Source organism: Felis catus, chromosome A3, assembly GCF_018350175.1.
Source record: "Felis catus isolate Fca126 chromosome A3, F.catus_Fca126_mat1.0, whole genome shotgun sequence".
Taxonomy (NCBI): domain Eukaryota; kingdom Metazoa; phylum Chordata; class Mammalia; order Carnivora; family Felidae; genus Felis; species Felis catus.
Genome location: NC_058370.1, coordinates 134,094,573 through 134,116,271, shown reverse-complemented (window position 1 = coordinate 134,116,271; position 21,699 = coordinate 134,094,573). Strand labels below are relative to the sequence as shown.

General features: G+C 40.0%; 1 protein-coding gene across 1 annotated transcript in view; it reads right to left on the bottom strand.

Annotated features, from left to right (window-relative positions):
- Positions 1-21,699, bottom strand: part of KIDINS220 (kinase D interacting substrate 220) — a 96,297-nt gene that overhangs the window by 44,908 nt on the left and 29,690 nt on the right. The window contains exons 10-21 of the mRNA XM_045055005.1: positions 21,393-21,491; positions 20,017-20,115; positions 16,656-16,833; positions 12,842-13,006; positions 11,400-11,579; positions 10,413-10,578; positions 8,332-8,490; positions 7,868-8,150; positions 6,512-6,652; positions 5,604-5,847; positions 5,350-5,438; positions 3,760-3,904 (exon numbers count right to left, since the gene is read on the bottom strand). Of these exons, the coding sequence (XP_044910940.1) occupies positions 3,760-3,904; positions 5,350-5,438; positions 5,604-5,847; positions 6,512-6,652; positions 7,868-8,150; positions 8,332-8,490; positions 10,413-10,578; positions 11,400-11,579; positions 12,842-13,006; positions 16,656-16,833; positions 20,017-20,115; positions 21,393-21,491 (1,948 nt within the window). The remainder of the gene's footprint in view (positions 1-3,759; positions 3,905-5,349; positions 5,439-5,603; positions 5,848-6,511; positions 6,653-7,867; positions 8,151-8,331; positions 8,491-10,412; positions 10,579-11,399; positions 11,580-12,841; positions 13,007-16,655; positions 16,834-20,016; positions 20,116-21,392; positions 21,492-21,699) is intronic.

The window sequence follows — 21,699 nt, the reverse complement described above, 5'->3', positions numbered from 1 at the left end:
AACTGTAAGGACTTAAGATTTTTATTTTCAACAAAATGGAAACATAATAGAGTTCTTAGCAGAGAAACAAGATGATTGGTTTCTATTTCAAAAGGTCACTGTGGCCGCCACATGGAGAATAGACCACAGAGGAAAAAGTAGCAGCAGGGAGATGAGTTAGGCTACTGCTACAATTAATACAGATGAGACATAATGATGCGTTGGATAAGGGTAGTATGTTACAAATGGTGAGAAGTGGTCAGATTCTGGATTTAGTATGAAAATAGAGCTAAAGGGGCGCCTGGGTGGCGCAGCTGGTTAAGCGTCCGACTTCAGCCAGGTCACGATCTCGCGGTCCGTGAGTTCGAGCCCCGCGTCGGGCTCTGGGCTGATGGCTCGGAGCCTGGAGCCTGTTTCCGATTCTGTGTCTCCCTCTCTCTCTGCCCCTCCCCCATTCATGCTCTGTCTCTCTCTGTCCCAAAAATAAATAAACGTTGAAAAAAAAAATTAAAAAAAAAAAAAGAAAATAGAGCTAAAGAACATACTACAGATTGGAGGTGGTATATAGAAAAAACACATCAAGGGTTTTTTTTTGCCCAAGGAACTGGAAAAAGAGTTGGATTAACTGAGATGGGAGTCTATGGGCAGATTAAGTTTGGGGCAGATGATCAAAAGTTCAATTTTGGGCATATTAAGTATCAGACGAATATAAGACACCACTAGATATCAAGTAGGCAACTGGAAAGCAACAAGGATGAAGATATACGTTTGAGAATCATATGTAGATGGTATATAAACCTTTGGGACTCCATGAGATCACCAAAGGAACTGGTTTAGATTGAAAAGCAAAGAAGCAATGACTGCACCAGGGGTATTCCAAAGCTAAATGGTAAGGGAAGATGAGGTTTTTATGGCACTTATTGTTACTTTGTGACTTTTTATATCTTTCTGTCTTCGCCAATAAGTCAAGAACTTTACCTTGTTTGCTGCTTATGTCCATAATACCCAGGCCAATTTCTGGCATATCTTAGACACTCACCATATATTTGTTAAATAAGTACATAAATATTATTGATAATACACTAGAACATTTCCATTGTAGAACATAATCAACTTAATAAGGTTTGAGACTTCACTTAAAGGGATTTAATTACCAAAATTATTGTACATATATTAGACACAATCTCACTTGCAATTTAGTTCAGAGCACGTACCCCAACCTTAGCATAAAAGCAAATTCCAGTGTAACTATCGTAACAGAGTGAACACTAGCCAATATTACCAAGTACTATTCAATGTCATGCCAAGAAAGAAATACATACTTGCAAACTAAATTGTAAGTATTTACATTTACATGTAAGCATTAACATGGTGAAGAGCAGAATTCCTTGCAAAGAATTCAGTCACAGGGCAATAATCTTCAATTTTATTGTCAATATTTTTTATTTAAAATATCATTTGGGGGCACCTGGGTGGCTCATCAGTTAGGCATCTGACTCTTGATTTTGGCTTAGGTCATGATCTCACAGTTCGTGGGACAGAGCTCCACATCAGGCTCTGTACTGACAGCATGGAACCTGCTTGGGATTCTCTCTCCCTCTCTCTCTCTGCCCCTCTCCCACTTGCATGTGCACATGCACATACTCTCTCTCTCTCTCTCAAAATAAATAAACATTTAAAATAAAATGTCATTTGAAAACTAAAACAACAGACACGTGTAAAATCTGAATTTCAACATTTTAAATTATAATTAAGACATCCCATGTTCATGGATTGGAAGACTTAATTTTGTTAAAATAGCAACATTACCCAAAGTCATCTACAGATTCAATGCAATTGCTGTCAAAACTCCAATGACTTTTTTTTTTTGCAGAAATAGAAAAATCCATCCTAAAATTCATATGGAATCTCAAGAGACACTGTAGAACCAAAACAATCCTTAAAAAGAAATATGAAACTGGAGGACTCACACTTCCTTATTTCAAATCTTACTACAAAGCTACAGTAATGAAAACAATGTGGACTGGCATAAAGACAGGCATACAGACCAGTAGAATCGAATAGAATAGCCCAGAAATAAATCCTCATATGTATGGTCAAGTGATTTTTGACAAGGGTGCCAAGACCATTAGGTGGGGAAAGGACAGTCTTTTCAATAAATGGTGCTATGAAAACATGCAAAAGAATGAAGCTGAACCCTCTACCTAACACCATATATAAAAATTAACTCAAAAGGGATCAATGTAACTTAAAACAATAAAACACTTAGAAGAAAACATAGGTCAAAAACTTCTCAACATTGGATTTGGCAGTGATTTCTTGAATGTGACACCAAAGGCATGCAAACAAAAAGCAGACAAACTGATCTTCATGAAAATTTTTAAATTTTGTACGTGAAAGGACACTATCCACAGAGGAAAATACAACCCACAGAATGGAAGAAAATAATTAAAAAACACATATCTGATAAGGGATCAATAGATCAATATCTACAATATACAGAGAACTCCTAAAACTCAACAATAAAAAACCCCAACAACCCAATTCAAAATGGACAAAAGACGTGAATAAACATTTCTCTGAAGAAGATATAGGAATGGCCAACAAGCATATGCAAAAATGTTCAACATTGTTAATTAGGGAAATGCAAATCCAAACTACAATGAGATACTACTTCTCATGTATTAGGATGGCTACTCTCAAAAAAAAAAAATAGAAAGAAACAAGTGCTAGCAAGGATGTGGAAAAATTGGAACCTTTGTGCACTGTTGGTGGGAATGTAAAATGGTACAGCCATGAAAACAAAATGAAGTTCCTCAAAAAATTAAACATAGAAATACCATGTGACCCAGCAATTCTACTTCTGGGTATATATCCAAAAGAACTGAAGGCAGGGTCTCAAAAAACATTACAATATATTCATGTTCATAAGAGCATTATTCCCAATAGCTAAAACATGGAAACATGGAAGCAACCTACGCGTCCATCAACAGGTGAATGGATACGCCAAGATGTGGTATAGACATACAATGGAATATTATTCAGTCTTAAAAAGGACTCCACGTGCTACATGCGACAACATGGTGAACCTTAAAGGCGTTGTATTAAGTGAAATAAGCCAATCGCAAAAAGACAAATACTGTATGATTCCACATATATGAGGTACTTCAGGTAGTCAAGTTCTGTAGAGACAAAGTAGAATAGTGGCCGCAAGGAGCTGGGGGAGGGAGGAAAGTGGGCAATTATATAACAGGTATAGAGTTTCAGTTTTGGAAAATGAAAACAATTACGAAGATGGATGGAGGTGATGGCTGCCCAAAAACATGAATGTATGTACCACCACCAAAGTGTACCCACAAAAATGGTCAGGACAGTAAATTGTTATATGTATTATATTTAACACAATAAAAAAGAAAATATCATTGAAAATAAAACAGAAGAGCAGCATACAAAATCTGAATGTCAACATTTAAATCATAAGTTGATTATATCCAGTCATACAAATTAGCATAAAATTACCTTCGTACAAAGAGAAAAATTAAACCTGAGGTGAAATAAAAAATTTTTTAAATCAAGTTTTAAAAATAACAGTGCACAACTGATGATTGATTTGCACTGTCAAAATTAATATAGGTTTTATTAGGTACACTCAATGCAAATGAAAGTGCTAGACAACGGTGTAAACGTATGAACACAGTACACCCTTCTGTTTCTGAAACTGAATTGCTCTGCTGATGTGTTAAAGCTTATTACCTACCAGAAGACAGGAAGAAAAGTTACCTGTCACGGAAACAATATTAAGCAGTCTTCTCATAGTCTGAGGACTTATGTCACTGAACCAGTCCTCAGTAACCAGCAGTTTCGTAAGATCGAAGGACATCTGCCGAGTGATGGTCCTCTGCATCTGCCTTCTTCGGTAAGTATCCTGAAGGAGTATATCACGAGGAGAATGAACCAATACTTGTCTGAGAACTTAAGGCCTTTCGAGAAGTTAGTATATGTGTATGATGACAACAGAAATAATCCAAAGGGGAAGCTTGTACAGTAATAATAGGCATTATTATTATTATTCTGAGGCAGAATCTTCACAGGACAGTTATAAAGTAATATCAGCAGCAAGTGCATCAAATGCTGTGTGTCAGCTTCAGCATATTTTGATTTATGGTTGTACAGTTACAGAAAATCAAATGCCTTAAAGATTGCAATAAGCAGAATCATGTAAAGAGAATTCAATCAAACTCTTACAGAAGTTCCATCTTACTCAGAGTTCCTGTAGGAACCCAGAAATAATAAAGCAAACAACCTTCTGTCTAGTTTTAAGGATTCAGCATTTTCATGTTGAGGTAACGTTTAAACGTGTGACAACTACCTTCACATCTGCGTAAGAATTAGAGGCACCAAGGTGGGCAGGGTGGGGTAGAGAATCCCTTCTAATCCAAGGAGGAACGTGCACAACAGAAGCGAGCCCTCCTCTGAGGTCAGGAAACAAGGCAATGGTGGATGCGAGCACACGGAGCCCAGACGGCCAGACTCCCAGGAGACAAATTCAAAATGCTAAACTATACCCTCCTCTTAATTTGGTGCTATCAATTGTCATTCATGTTCATTTTGTATTCATACTTGTGTAGGGTAGAGACATGAAATCAAAACATCAAAATACCACCGAAGACACATTTTTTTCTATAAAATGTCCCAAATTGTGGATTTGGACTTTTCTCTTCAGAAAAAGAAAACGGTGCCAGCGCTAGCCCCGCTCAGCCGTCCTTCAGCGGCACTATCGCTGTAAGTTACTGCAAGCGGACATCTTCCTGTGATACGCCCTCGATCTGTACAAGAGGGTTCTAGAAATGGGGCAGGACAGGGAAAACAAGAGCGTTCGAGGAGAAACCCAAGGTGGCCGGGCAGGACACAAAATCACTACGTGGATGGAAAGAAAGGGTCACACGTCACAGACCCTTGGGAAGGAGGAAGGCCAACAGGAGGAGCACGGGGCGCTTCCTCCCGGACAGCGATGGTGGCAACAAGCACCCGGGACAGACACAGCCTGACGTGGAACGAAACCCTGGAGGAGATCATCTGGGGAGCTTTCAAATCTCACTGAGAGATCCTGATTCCGCGGGCCGGAGGTCCGGAAGGGCAGCTGGGGACAGGTTAGGAGAGGACAGGGGCTGCTGCACGCTGCACAGCTGTGATGGGCTCCAGAGTCAGGCATTTCCTCAAAAACACCTGAAGTCGAAAGGAAACTCAATAATCCAATGTATCTGCTGAGCTGAATGCACTATCTACAGAAGATAATTTAAGCAGCATCACCCTAGTTCTGTTTGAACAACAGCAGTACAAACATTTGGCTCAAAACAAATGGCATCTTACCCGTCTATTAAGGGCTGTCTTGCTACCAAGTTTAGTCATCTCTCCAAGGCTGTTTTGTGAAACTCTTCTGTCAGCATCTTCCTGTATCCCTTAAAGAATTTGTTGAGAGAGCATCATTTGTACCAGAATTCTGTTGTACGTGATATTGAAAGAGAAGTGAAATACTAACAATACTTTTCAAGGTAAAAGGCGAGTCACCACAAAAACTACATAACTACTTCAAACCCGAAGTACCTGAGGAACTTGATCTTTACCTGCGGTATCTGGGCACGGAATGTCCCCATTTGTTGTTGAAGTTACAAGAAATTTTCTTGCATTGCTCAGTCCACGACTATTAAGGAAAACGGGTAAGTGAACTATATTGCGCATATAGTCGTGTCCATTTATGTTTGAGTCGCGAAGCACGCTATTCAGGTTCTGGTTAATTGCTTTTATAATAATATGTGGATCACTTGCAAAAATGGCAATGAATGGGCCTTTTGAAAACAGAACTCGGACCTGTGGTAGAAGACATGTGTATTTATGACATAAATTTCATACTATCCAAAGTAACAAAAAGTCTCTTCCAGATCTATCCTTTAGTGACTATATTTTTAAATACTAATTGTTTATTAAAATATTATTCCACATGAAAACAAATTTCATTGAAGTCTTAATGTGATTTTTTACCATCTGACAATTTCTCACCATCTGACCGTGATAAAACCTTCGAAGAAAATAATTAACCCTGTCCTATTTTAAAATATTTATGGTCTACATAAAAGGAAAGATCAACATACATGAGAAACAGTTGTGAAAACACATGAGGTGCTGGCCACACTGGCTCTCTCCGCAGTCACGCACCTCACAGAGCCACCGATGTGCCCTACTTTAACATAAACTACAAGTTCTGCGGGCTCCCTGCTGTTGTCTCTGATTCTGACCGCAACTGGACTCACACCATGGACTTTACAGCTACTCTCTTCATGGTCTCACACAGCCATTAGGCCAAAATTGTTTAAATCTGTTTGTGACGAAACACTGACTGGCTATGCTTCTACACTAAAAAAAGGTTGTTTTTACAAAAGAAAAAGTACTATTCAAATTCCATTTGAGAAATTCACGAAGTCATTCAGCTGCTACGTATGTGACAATCAGGAGTTTGAAGATGCCCACGACATACAGTATCCAGCATCTGGAGCACTTTGTCCTGCTCACAGGCATCTAGTCCGTCGATGATGACCACCAGCCTTGTCTGGTTCTGAGTGAAGCTGTCGATGGTCTTCGCCATCCTGGCCATCAATTCCACTTCACACTTAAGAACCTGCAGGAAAGAAAGGATAGAAGCACTGAAGATATGAGAAATTTAAGCACTTCTTAAAAACACTGATAGAAACTCATCTGACAGGAAGAAAAGAAATCCCAGGTCCTCGCTGCCAGTTGTGGCTCCAATGAAACTGCAGCGAGTGCCTCACAATTCATCAAGTGACTTTACATAAATTAGAGCATTTCACTCTTACAAGGGACATGGTCACATCCACTTTAAAAGGACAAACTGGGTTGAGTGACTTACTTGCCAAGATCACATGTTCTGAAAGTCAAAAGGCTAGGAACTGAATGCAAATTCAAAGGATTCACACACTACACTTGGCTCCTGATAGCAAGTGACCTTGATGACAGGAAGGGGCTACAGACATTGTACAAAGTCCCTTTTGGTTCTAAAAGTATGGTCCTATTTTATTTGTTTAATTTTTTTATTAAAAAAATTTTTTTTTAATCAGGGAACCTGGGTGGCTCAGTCGGTTGAGCGTCCAACTTCGGCTCAGGTCATGATCTCACAGTTTGTGGGTTTGAGCCCCACATGGGGCTCTGTGCTGACAGCTCAGAGCCCGGAGCCTGTTTCAGATTCTGTGTCTCCCTCTCTCTCTGCCCCTCCCCAACTGGTGTATGCACACATTCTCCCTCAAAAATAAATAAATAAATACATACGTACGTGAATTTTTTTTTAATTTCTTTTTGAGAGAGAGAATTCGTGCAAGCACATGAGCCAGGGAGGGGCAGAGAGAGGCAGGGGACAGATGATCCTGAGCAGGCTCTGAGCTGACAGCACAGAGCCCAGTGTGGGGCTTGAACTCATGAACCATGAGATCATGACCTAAGCTGAAGTCAGACACTGAACTGACTGAGCCACCCAGGCGCCCCTTTATTTTCTATGTTTTAGTGGTGCTTGCTTCCTCTACCGGGCTCTGGGGAGCCCATATCATCAGGCAGGACACTTGTTACTATTAGGCAGGTGACCTGTGTAGAGCAATCTCCTAACTCCTAGGAGTATCTTATAAAAGTCTATTTTATAAAAATCTGTATTGTTTTCATTTTTTCCACTTTAAATGTACATTTCCATAGGGCAAATCAGGAATAAACCTAAAAACAAGTGCACCACTGTGACCCTTAGAGAGCCCACTCCCTAAAGCCCCACCATCATGGTTAGGGGAGCACACTCACACTACAATTACCTTCTAATGACCCATGAGTGCTTTACCTTCATGAATCCTTCACTTTTCAGCTTGTGCAGTTTGGAGGCAGCATTATGGAGGCGTTTCCTTTGAGAATTCAGGAGAGAGTCCAGCACCTGCCACCACGTACGACAGTTCAGCACGAGGGCCAACCCCACTATCGACGCAATAGATATGAGGACGGCATTCACCGTCAGATGTTTTGGGTCAACTCTGAAGATAGCCAGGAGAGTAATTCCAGCAATAATGCAGCCAAAGATAAAAAGGAAGATGACAAAAGATGGGAGGCAACACGTTTTTTTTCCATTTCTTTTTGCCTGCAAGACAACAGACGGTTTTAACAATTATGTACACACCAAGTGTCTAGGAAGTCCTAACCATTACAGTCATGGCATAGGGATTTCTGATGTTCATTCATGTTTTCACGGAAATGCCCTGAACACTCATCCCATCCTCAACCCCGACACACACACAAAGACATAGGAGGGACGTCCTACCCTGTGTATCTTCAGTCTTGAATACTCGAAAGAGCCTGGTTGCCAAAAAGCCAAACTCTCTCTCACAAGCATCCGACAGAGTCGCGATCATTTCAGCCATCGATGTTTCTCCGCCTACACTGGACAGCCTGTTGTAATCTGTAAACAAAAACCTTGGGGGGAAAAGGGGAATAAACTGTTACTCAGGTATCTAAAGAAACAAATAATTTCCACATACATCATTTCTGTATCACTTAGCCTACATTTTCTTAATGTCCCTTTTAAAATACTGTGTTTAAAATTCTGAGGAGGGGGGCGCCTGGGTGGCTCAGTCGGTTAAGCGTCCGACTTCGGCTCAGGTCATGACCTCCTGGTTCATGAGTTCGAGCCCCGCGTCCGGCTCTGTGCTGACAGCTCGGAGCCTGGAGCCTACTTCGGATTCTGTGTCTCCCTCTCTCTCTGCCCCTCCCCCGTTCTCATTCTGTCTCTCTCTCTCTCTCTCTCTCTATTCTCTCTCAAAAATAAATAAAAAATAAACATTACAAAAAAGTTTTTTAATAAAATAAAGTTCTGAGGAGGAAAAAGGACTTGTAATTAGGGATCGACCACTTCTAACATCTTACATACTTGTCCCAGGAAAAGGCAATAACCAAAGCTAAATGTAGCAGAGTTACAGGACGTTGATTCTCACTGAAAGCAGCAGGGTAGCAAGAGGCGACAGAGTTCCGACAAAGCATCAGACGTCTGTCTCAACAGGTCTCGGGCACGCTGACTGAAAAGGACGCAGCCAAAAGAGCTGCCCAAACAAAGTGTGCTAAGTGCCAACAGAGAGATCAGAAAGTGGAGAGAATCCTACAGTTGTTAAGAATTAAATGCCATTTCGAAACTCAAGTTTTAGAATGTTTTATTTACAGCTTAAACGTTTACCAGGGATTTAAAAATAAGTTGTAAAATGTGCTTTTCACAGTTGTTCTTTGAAATAACTGAGTTGTTTGCCTCCTGACCCTCTGGGTGGATAGGATTTCTGTATTTGTTCCTTTCTCCCCTGCCATCCCTAAATTAAATGTCCATCTCAACACAGTAGATAAGCAGTGCTTTCAAATACAATCTAAGACCCCACTGTACTATACTGTGTGACCTTGTTTTATGCTATTTTAATTGTTCACACTTTAAAAAAAAAAAACATCTCATTAATTTAAAATATATTTTCTGTAAAAATGTTTCCAATTATTTCATTCTACTCTGTATGTTTTCTTAACTTTTTAATTTTACCTTTTCATCTATAAATCCTTCTCCTAATACCTAATCATATATGCTAATTACACATAAGTTTTTGTCTTTATTTTTGTCTCTTATATTCATAGCTTCAATGTTTCATCTGGGTTGGCCTAATTATTTTCCTCTTATATTACACATTTTATCTTAAAATGATTTTAAAATTCTTAATCATTTCATATACATTTAAATATTCTGCTGATTCCTATTGAATTCCTTTGGCTTTCAATTCTGTGCTTTGTTTTTCACTTGATGTTCCCCTGGAGCCTTCCACTTTTCCTTTATTCTTGACATACATGTTTTCCACCATTTCTGAACTGTTCTTTCATGCATTTCCTATTTGATAGTAATAACTTTAGACAGGCAAGTCAATATATTTCCACAGGCGAGAAAAGAGCTGCTCAGAGAGCGTGCTGTGTTGCCAAGGTTATGTGCTAAAGCAAGGGGATGCCAGGACCCATCCTAGGTCCTGCACTCTCTTCAAAGTGTCCCCAAAGGATGGAAAAGGTGTCATAAACGGTGGGGGGGGGGGGGGGGGGGTAGGGGAAAGGTTTATGCTCTGATTAAATTTGCTAAATCAAAGTTAACCAGATTTTTTTAGGATAAAAGGTCTCCGATCCTTTTATGTACAAGAGGAAGGTACGACATGAAGTGTCTCTCAAACCCACTCAACCAGGACATGTTGTTTTATTTCTCACATAAAAAATTCACGAAACCAATGTTTTTTGGAACGTACGCTGAGAGATGAGACATTTTTGCTCAAAAACTTCATTTTTGCTTCGTCTTATCCAAAGCTACTTTCATCACGGGACCAACTCACCTCACAGGTAAAGCTCTCGTGGTTTGCTCCGGCAGCTCAGGCGGGTTCACAAACATCAACTTGAGGAGCAGCTCCAAGTAGCCAATGTGTCTCGCCAATCTGGTGCTGAGGACCCAGGCCCAATTCCAACTCTCTCCTTCCCTCCGGCCACCAAAGTAAATGACGACTAAAAAGTAAACGATTAAGCAATTATTTGACAGTCATTACTCAAGCAGCCTCTTTTCTCAAACTGTCAAATATCAAGCAACGGGAGGTAGGCGTACATGACTTTCCCTGGTGCCAGGCTATCTCCTAGCCTCCTCAAAGGAGTCCTCAACCAAATAACCGACATAGAGAAGGTACGTGGAATACAGAAAAGTAAACTCACTCAAATATGACATGAGACACACAATCAGAAAGATAATGCCTTAAACAGAAACATATCACTTAGTTCAGACTCAAATGTACATGACTTGGGGTTTATCATTTTTTTACACCACCAGCTCCTCTGACAGGGAATCTATTTCCTCTTTTACAACTGATGATAACCCCCAAGAACAGGACTACATTTTATTTACTTTGTTTTTAGATAAAATAAAGATCATAGTCATGATCAAAATGCCCGAGAGCATGCCAGTGATGGCTATGAAGACTCACTTTCAAAAAAGACTTAAATACAGTAATTCATTAACATATTAGAAAGCGAGTATAACAAATTATAGTTCTGCTTCAATATTAACAAGCGCTCCACCAGCGTTTACAGCTACTCCAGCCAGGTGGTGGACAATGTTCCTCTAGGCCAACTTCTAAAATAGCAAAAAGATCCCTTTTCTCACTTAATTATGAAAATCACTTAGAGGAGGGATATGGATAATATTTAAGAACTATAGATATTTTATATTTTATAAATATAGATATATTTAAGAGATACAGATACTCTTTTAAATAAAACAATGAGTTTTGACATTGTCTCTATTTTTGGAAAAAAAACAAAAAGCAAAAACTTACTAAAAAATATATATAAGAGAGCCAAGAAGCTCAATGATATTGCTATTCCAAGATTCAGGTCAACTGTAAAAGCAAACAGTAAACCGAGCCCTCCACAGAGCAGCAAAGTCAGAAATACTATAAGCCAGGAAAACTGAAAAAGAGGCTCAATCTGTTGTCCGGCAAAAGTCTTCATTTCATCTGAAAGAGAAATAAGAAAGCCTCAGTCCTGTTTTGTTTAAGAAACACAACTTTTTTTTCCTCCAGGTTTTTATTTAAATCCAGTTAGTCAACGTGCAGTGTGATATTAGCTTCAGGTGTAGTTTTTTTTCTTTCCCTCCAAGTTTTTTAAGAAATACAACTTCAAACTGAATTTGAAATGTTCACATTTTCAGTATAGACATATATCGGGCACTTTACTAAACCCCTATATAGAGTGCTGCTACTTAACCATTTTAGCCAAAGTTCTCCTCAGATAAGCCTCCAAGCCTCCTTCCCTAGGGGCACACCCACCCTGGTCTCCCCTGCTCTCCTGCTGCACGCTGAGGGTGCACACATCCTTTCATATATTCCCATTTGTCAAGATGTTGTTGCTATTTATTTTTTGTGGTTTGTATTACATAAGCAACAAGGTATTGTTTCCACGCCCAAAACTGAAAAACATTACTTTGCTATGTGTCTTCAAACTACACATCATGACCCTTCCTCTCTCCTCCTCACCCCTTCTCCCTCCAATCACATTTAAGAATCACTGCTCTTCAAGGTGTGTGCGGAGCCCAAATGAGCCCTAAACAAGTCATTCCTTCCACAAAACCTGGTAAAAAATTAATAGGTAATACTGAAACCTGCCCTTGAGGAATGAGTAAGATTTTTCCAATCAAAAGGCTGGTGGGGGCTGGCGGGGGGGGGGGGTTGTCTATCAAGCTCCTAACAGAGCGAACAACCCAGGAAAAGTGTCTAGGCTGTTCTTGCAAGAGCAACAGCCGTTGTGACTGTGCCCACAGCACGGGGCCCCACTAGAGGCAGTGCTGGTGGGTGTGCCATGCTAACTGACAAGTTTAAGAGGGGCTCTGAATAGGACGATTATAAATACCACATGCAGGGACGCCTGCCTGGCTGGCTCAGTGGGGGAAACAGGCAACTCTTGATCTCGGGGTCGTGAGTTCAAGCCCCAAGTGGGGCATGGAGCTTACTTAATAAAAATAAAAATAACAATAAATAGCACATGCAGAAAATCTGCTACCAAGGGGTCTTAAGCGTATTATAACACAACCGGATTTTGTTTTAGGAAGAGAAATCAAATGATCGTGTGCAGGATCAACTGGAGGGCAATAAAACGTTCAGTGTAGTAAACTGTGCGACACACACACCCATACATAAAAATCTATTTTGTCTTTACTTCAGAAAAAACACCGAAGGAAACCTCACTATACATACAGACTTTGTACAAGCATGCCCTTTACCTTCTAGTTTCTTGAGTAAGAAGGATTTGCCACTTCCCCACTGTGCATACAGCCCCACACAGATGGGCGGCTGCATGGTAGGCTCACTGAGAATGTCTGCCAGGGCACTGCTATACAAGTCGTAACCGAGCATGTCACCGTCAGTCTCAGTAGGAGACAAGTGTCCTGTAATTATAAACACACCATTTCCTTACATTAAAAACAGACACTACCACTAGAAAGCAACATTAAGTCTCATTTATCGATTATTGATTTCATTAGGAAAAAAGCCTTATTTTAAATGGTTAGACCTGTGTAATAGGTTCAAAGGTATTAATTCTTAAATACCGTATTTCATTGAACTTAAGATACCTACCTGCTTACTGTAAGATGCATCATCTGAGGGTTGATGGGGGGTGGGAGGGAGGGAAGGGTGGGTGATGGGTATTGAGGAGGGCACCTTTTGGGATGAGCACTGGGTGTTGTATGGAAACCAATTTGACAATAAATTTCATATATTGAAAAAAAAAAGATGCATCATTATCATGTACAACTAAGAAAGAAAAACGTTGCCAAATTATGACACAATGCTCTCTCATCCATCAATTGTAAGACACATTTCAATTTCAGAGATGTTAAAATGGGGAACAATGTACATTTTAGAATCAATAAAATGATTAAAACACAAACTAGCACATAGGAATAAATTTAATATGTGCAACACCTATAGAAAGCAGCTATTAAAAGTCACTGAAGAATACAGTAATCCGAGAAAGAGAGACATCGTATGGCTCCAGGCAGAAAGGTTCAATGACTTCAAGACAGCAATTCTCACCAAATTAATTTATCACTTTGAGACAATTCCAATCAAAATCCCACAGAAATTTTTGAAAAATTGAAAAGTCAGAACACGTAAGTACAGCTAAGAAAAAATATTAAAAGACTACCAGAGAAAGAGTAGTTGTTTCCGGAGAATAAAAAATACACGACAAAGCTATAACAATTAGAGCACTGTAGAGCTAAGTGGCATTTCAAACCAGTGGACGAGGGAGGAATTAGCAACTGATGCTGGGAGAGGCGAACCATCTATTTTTTATTTTTTATTTATTTTTACTTTTTTATATAATTTATTGTCAAATTGGCTTCCATACAACACCCAGCGCTCATTCATCCCAACAAGTGCCCTCCTCCACGCCCATCACCCACTTTCCCCTCTCCCCCACCCCCCATCCACCCTCAGTTTGTTCTCAGTATTTAAGAGTCTCTTATGGTTTGCCTCCCTCCCTCTCTGTTTGTAACTTTTTTTCCCCCTTCCTTCCCCCATGGTCTTCTGTTAAGTTTCTCAAGTTCCACATGAGTGAAAACATATGGGATCTGTCTTTCTCTGACTGACTTATTTCACTTAGCATAATACCCTACAGTTCCATCCATGTTGCTGTAAATAGCAGGATTTCATTCTTTCTCATTGCCAAGTGGTATTCCATTGTACATATAAACCACATCTTCTGTATCCATTCTTCAGTTGATGGACATTTAGGCTCTTTCCATAATTTGGCTATTGTTGAGAGTGCTGCTATAAACATTGGGGTACAAGTGCCCCTCTGCATCAGCACTCCTGTATCCCTTGGGTAAATTCCTAGCAGTGCTATTGCTGGGTCATAGGGTAGATCTATTTTTAATTTTTTGAAGAACCTCCACACTGTTTTCCAGAGCGGCTGCGCCAGTTTGCATTCAAACCAACAGTGCATGAGCCATCTATTTTTTTTTAAATAAAATGAAAACTCTATACATCTCATACCTCATAAAAGTAAGTTTTTGAAATATTAAAATATTAAATGCAAAAGGTGAAACCATAAAAATGCTAAAAGAAAATATAGGGTAAAAATGTTTTGAATCAGTGCATGGAAAAGGCCTTTCTCAATATAATACTGAGGCCAGAACTGCAGGAAAAGACTGACAAATACACTACAAAACTGCGTAACTGTTAGATGAGGAATAAAAACCCCATCACTATAAACAAGGAAGAAGCTGGGAGAGGGGTGCAACATATAGGATGGACCCAGGGTCAGTATCTATATCATACAAAGACACTTAAAACCAATTTTTAAAAACTATCAAAAACTCAAGAGGAAAGTAGGCAAAGGATACAAAGAGGAAAATGGCAAAACTACGAATGGCCTATGAACATAAGAAAAGATCTCAATCTCACTAATAATTTTATAATGCAAATTACAGGAGATTCTTTTCTCTCATTGATCTGATTAGCATAGATTAAGGAGGCTGGAGATATCTAGCATTCGCAAGGTTATGGGGAACTGCACGATATGGCCTGAGGCAGAAGAAATTGTTATAACCATATGAAAAGTCTACCAACACTGTGAGCCTCCACTGACTTGCCAATTCTACTTCTGGGCATTTATTCTAAGAAAATAATCCTAAAAATAAAAGTTAATGGATATGTGTACAAAGATGTTTACTGTAGCTTTTAATATATATACATTAGCTTTTAAATATAGTTAATTATTTAAAACTTTTATAATATGGGTATGACCCAATTATTACTTTTTAAGGCTGTATATGTAGCATAAAACATTTTTATAAATGTATAGAAAATCCTGTTAAGTCATTCAAACAGTTATGAATTAAGAGATAGGGGACAATGGGAAATTTATACTTTCTACTATATTTGTATCTTTATTCTAGAAATTTAATGTGTGTGCATTATTATAATTAGAAAACAATATTTTAGGGGCGCCTGGGTGGCTTAGTCAGTTAAGCGTCTGACTTCACTCACATCATGATCTCACGGTCGTGGGCTCAAGCCCCGCGTTGGGCTCTGTGCTGACAGCTCAGAGACTGGAGCCTGCTTCAGATTCTCTGTCTCTCTCTCTGCCCCTCACCGTTTGTGTTCTGTCTCTCTGTCTCTCTCTCTCTCTCTCTCAAAATAAATAAAAATATTTTTTTAAAAAGTATTTTAAAATACAAGAACTCAATACAATAGAATCATACGTAAAAATAGTATCTAAGTAAGAAGCTCAACTACAAGGTGGTGGGATTCTACTACCTCCTGCTTGTTTCTCTTAATTCTAGTAGAAAATTGTTCCATATTTCAAAACACCACATATGAATGATTATATGTGCATGTACATTCTTTTCAATCAAAAACTATTTTAGTACAATATTCAAAGCATTATGCTAGATGTTACAGAGGACATAAAGATAAGAAGAGATAGTTCCTATCCTGAAGAACTTGGAATCTGAAGGGAGAAAATTCTAATAAAATAAAAGGCCAGGTATAATAAGTATTAAAAAAGGAAACATAAAAATGCTTAAGTATTCAAACTAGGAAAAACTTTGCCTGGTGAGGCAGATCAGTTAAAACGTCACTGAGAAGGGGAGAAATGACAGGAGCCTTGGAGAAAGAAGACTGACAGGTAAGGGACGTTCCTGGGAATGGAGAGGACAGACCTGTGGCAGGCAGAACACGAGCAAACACGGGGAAGTCTAAGCGGTCAGGCTGCACGGAAAACAGGGCATGTTTTGGTAAAAACACGAAGTGCGCCTAGGAGAACAGGGAGATTTTTAGAAAAGCAGGCTAGGCTTTCAGAGGTCTTAAACGTTGACTGCTGACTCTGGATGTACTCGATGTAGACACTGCAGGACGATGCAGAAGAGCTTTAGGCAGGAAGGAGTATTTTTCCACAGCAAAGTAATAGCTTCCTCAACTTTCACAATCTCCAGTGAAGTGATAAATGCCAAACTGCTATGGGCCCCTTAACTTTCATGTAACATTCATTTTCTCAAAGCTCAGTCAGGAACAAAACCCAATACTTACTGGCTCCGAATATCTGAGTTAAAATACTTTTTTGATGGCTACAGTCAATGTTGTAGGGAGTCTCGCCTGCTTTGTTGGGCCTATACAGTAACCTTCCATCTTTGGGATTTCTTAAAAGAAGTTCTGCCAGTTTGCGACTCCTCCCACGGATAGCAATATGCAAAGGCGTGTCTCCTTTCTGTAAAATAGGCAGGAAACTTGAACTTTCATGTATTTTCCATGTAACACATACAGAGTAACAATTTTCATGTTTTGTAAAATAATGAAAAATCTGAACTTTTCCTGTTTTTCAGAGAGTGAATAAATCTGAATTTTTATTTCTACCTTCTCTGTAATTTCTTTCTCTAGCTCCCTACCTAGCTCTTCTTGGGTAGTCTTTCTCCCACAGCCCTAGAGAACGAAGTCATTCTTCTCCCCTCCCCTCAACCCACTGAGAGAGAAGCAACAGGCTCTCTTCGCCGATCCGCTGCCAGCCTTCATCCAAACATTTATTTGTCCACAACGTCCTTCACTTTCCTCAACCAATTTCTACCCTATCGCACAACTTTCTTCTGCATTTGTCTAGAAAGCTTCACAGCCTGTACTGATACCCCATCTAACACGAGTGATCTCACCTGCTCCCATGCCCTTTGCCAACCAGCCTCCATCATGTTAAGCCCTCAACTCTGTCCTGCAGTTCTCTCCCTTGGAGCCCTACCATACTCTGTGCGCCCTTCTCCGGCCAGTGCAACCTCTCCTGCTCTCCTCCCTACATCAGCCCATCAACCTACCTTCCTCCCGTATTAGAATCTCTAATCACATTTGTACTCACATCCAACACTCATGAAAACGTGTAAAAACAAACAAACAAAACAAAACAAAAACCTGAGGTCCGTGATGTGTTCTCCCACTTTTTACTTCACGAACACCATCTCTTAAAGACGTTGATCCAGTTAACAAATGACATTCTCAGTTCTCGTCAACCCTGATCTCTCTAGAAACACTAAATGAAAATGACCTGCAGTATTCTTCCTGTAGCTTCTATGGCACAACCTTGTCTTGATTTTGACTTTCATCTTCTGCTTCGGGTCTCCTTCTTCCATTTCTAGATTCTCTTTCTACATCCTAAACACATGGCACAATAACTATGTTCTGAACTCACTCCATGTAAGTAAGGCACCAGCTGGGCACTTGGGGGGTTGGAAGACAAAATAGTCCCTGACCTTAAACAGCTGACAACATAACAGGAAAAATCAGATAAATATCCAAACTATAAAACTAAGTAGGATGTGACACGCTCCGTAAGTAAAGTTTTGACCTCAGCTTTGATCTTTCTTCCCATCGATGACCTTAGTCACACCCATGCAATTCTTATCTCTTGGTAACTAACTGCCAAATTCTGACCACTAGTCTTGATTTCTTGCCCAAATTCTAGTCCTATACTTCCAATGCCTACTGGTCATGGCGTCCTGAATGTCTTATCAGCCCTCAAACCAAACACATCTGCATCAGATTTCATCATTTTATTTCCCCACCTGAACCCCATTTCTTACCCCCAAATCTGTGAGAAGGTAGAAATATCATTTGTGTCACTTCTGAAAATTCAGGGAAGACAGGGAAGATATTAACACCCGCTGCCAATGTGCAGAAGAAAAACTGAGATCTCTGATAGGCTAGGTGGAAATAGCATTAGTCTTCATTCTTAGTGTATCTCTATGAAATCCTCTACGAAGAGCCAGGATCAAGACTTTTACAGGTTTGTATTCCAAATTCTAGCACAACACCACCTTACCCATCCTCAGTAAGTGTGTGCTGAATGAGTGAACAACCGCCCCAAGTATCACGTGTGCCTGTCACAACTGTGTGCTGACTCGAGGCAGGGCACACACACAAGGATGTCGAGACCGAGAACTTCAGGAAATCTATTAGTGAGTATGCAACAAATATTTATAAATGGCATGTTACAGAATTAATGAGGCCATGTGGAATCTTAAAGGGCACTTAATCCAGTGGGTTCCTTATTGTAAATTAGGGAATCAGAGCCAGAAACAAGTAACAGCAGAATGAGAAAAACAGCCAATACAGGAAGTTTTCTATAAACCTAAATATATTCAATTTCAAACTCTCTTCTTTGACTTTCTGTCATTCCTAATTTTCAACATTAAAGTTTCCTTCCTTTTATATGACATTATATAAATGTGGTAATGATGGGTGGGAAGATTTTTTGTTATGTTTTTCCTTAAACAGTGGTGTTTTCTTGATAAGATAAAATACTAATACATATTGATTCTGTGTTTGTTTGTTTTTTTGTTTGTCTCATGAATAATAGGAAGATAAACTTCAGTCTATTATGGATTAGGAGAGCCCAAATCATATCATACATTTAGATGGAAAAATCTATAATATCTCTTACTTTGTACAGAAATCAATTCACTCGTTTTATGGGAGGAAATCAGTTGAAAGTAGAAAAGAACTCCATTTAAAACGAAAACAAACTCAAACTGAGGATTAATTCTATATAAAGTATTAAGCAATTTCAAGTTAAATTTACTATGGGGGCACTTGATGGGGGCACCTGGGTGGCTCAGTCGGTGAAGCATCCGACTTCAGCTCAGGTCATGAACTTGCCGTTCATGAGTTCAAGCTCCGCATCGGGCGCGGCACTGACAGCTCAGAGCCTGGAGCCTGCTTTGGATTCTCTGTCTCCCTCTTTCTTTTCCTTCCCCATTCGCACTCTGTCTGTCTGTCTGTCTGTCTGTCTCTCTCTCTCTCTCAAAAATAAGTAAAGAGTAAAAGGAAACAAACTATGGGGGCGCCTGGATGGCTTAGTCAGTTAAGTGTCCGACTCCTGATTTCAGTTCAGGTCATGATCTCACGGTTTGTGGAATTGAGCCCTGCATCGGGCTCTGTGCTGACAGTGTGGAGCCTGCTTGGGATTCTCTCTCTCCCGCTCTCTCTGCCTCTCACTCTCTCAAAATAAATAAATAAACTTTAAAAAACTACGAACATTTCTCTAAAAGAATTATGGTGAGGACGCAGCAGCACCTGTTACCTCCTGTTAGTGGACATAAATGCCAGCCTGCTCTAAGCCTATTTTCTCCAGCCCCTCGGATGGTGGTCGGCGGCGGCTCACCAGAACCGGCATGAGCAACGGAAGGAAAAGCTGAAGCGGCCTCTCTAACAGCACACTAGGTCTGCCCACCCTGCAGCACGCTATCAGAATAGCCAAGAAGAGATCACAGCACCAAAGCCCCAAAGAGATATCCCTAGCAAGTAACCTCTCCCTCCGCAAAATGGAACCAGCCCCCCTCTAAGTCCAGCAACTATTTAGGTCAGGCTAGCGACAGCCTTCCAAAGAGCGTTCTCTGCGCAGATGTCTTACCTTATCCACGGCCGATACTTTAGCTCCTTTATCTAGCAACAGCTCCACTACCTCGATATTTCTCATCTTGGTGGCCTTTATAAGCGGTGTTTCACCATCCTGCAGGCACAGATAAGAAGTTTTGCCAGATTAACAGCATTACTCCTACGTGTTTAAAGTCACGTAAATGCACATGTAAGAATTCAACTGTCTGACTGTGGTACCAGACCATATCGCCAATGCCCTCAAAAAAACGTAGCCATAGAAACTAGTAAGAAAACTACCTTTCACCACCAATCATTTGTATCGAAATCATCTGGTGTCACTCAGCCGAGAATGGGAATATGGCCCAGCGACTCGTCAGCCATTTCTGGCGACAGTGCCCTGCCCCTCGCTGATGTGGCCGTACCCCAGGCTCCACCACTGACATCTGGGCAGCACTGCCAGAGACTACGTCCCGTTCTCACCATCCTCCCAACCGACCCACAGCTCAGCCAGTGTCCAGGCCGGCCAGTGTCTAGATTTTCCAGAAATCTTTACCAGCGTCACTTCAGATCTCTATGCACCTAAGGACCCGTGTGTAACAGGGATAACAATTTGACACAAACAGCATGCGTCTGGAAAACCTCAAAAAAGTTCATGATATTTTTCAAAATCAAATTGAGGGAAATAAGAAGAGACCATACATAGCTCAGCGTTGAATTAGGAAAACAGAAGCTTGGTCAGAACCCACATAAGGTCACAGTGGTCGTCACATAGGTCCAAAAAAAAAAGATTATCTAGGAGCCACCCATAAATCAAAAGGTAACCCAGGAAACTTTCTGTCCTAGGGCACTGATGTTACCAAAATCAGGACAGAAAGAGGCTGGTCCCAATCCGCAGCAGATAAAATAGAAGTATAAGGGTAGTAACTCCAAAGTGTGTTTATTCACTAGGAAGGCCTGCCACCTCGATCCAGAATTCCAGATATATTTCCCCATGGAAAACTATTACACATAAAGCCAAATACAGTCGCTAAAGTCTTATCAAGTTTTATATTTTTCACATGATTTAAGTAAAATAGACTAAAGCAACTGGTTTGGGGAACCAAGAACCACCCACCTTGGTCTTTTAAAAGGAAATATGATCTGCATTCCAAACAAGAGCATAAAAGGATTGAGGAAATGACCTGTCTACAATTTGTGAATAGCTGATATTGTATTTTCTGAAAGTGTTTAATTAAAAAGTAACGAATTACACACTGTATTTTCCTGTGAATACACAACTTCCGAAAGGATACAAAATTACTGCCTAATTTGATACAGACTATTGCCAGTAAAATCAGCATAATTCTAACATCAAACACCAATGACTGAAAAAAATCAGCAGCACTGACATTCTGCACTGGGTCTTGATACCTTTGTGCATATTTCAGTGTCAGGATTGCACTGTAAGATATCTCTCACCATCGTCGCATTTCCTTTCTCTACAGCCCAATATAAAGCAGTTTTGTTGTCCTACAAAATAGAAAAAAATCATCACTTCATATAAGATACAATATTGGGAAACTGCTACTTGTAAACATAAAACATCATTTTTAACATTTCTGCCAGAAAGCATTAAGAGATCTTACCAACAAACAGGAAAGAATATCAACCCTTATCTGTTCAGCAGCTAAGAAGTAGTCTTTCACTTGCTCATTTTCTTGAATTTTCTCATCCTATT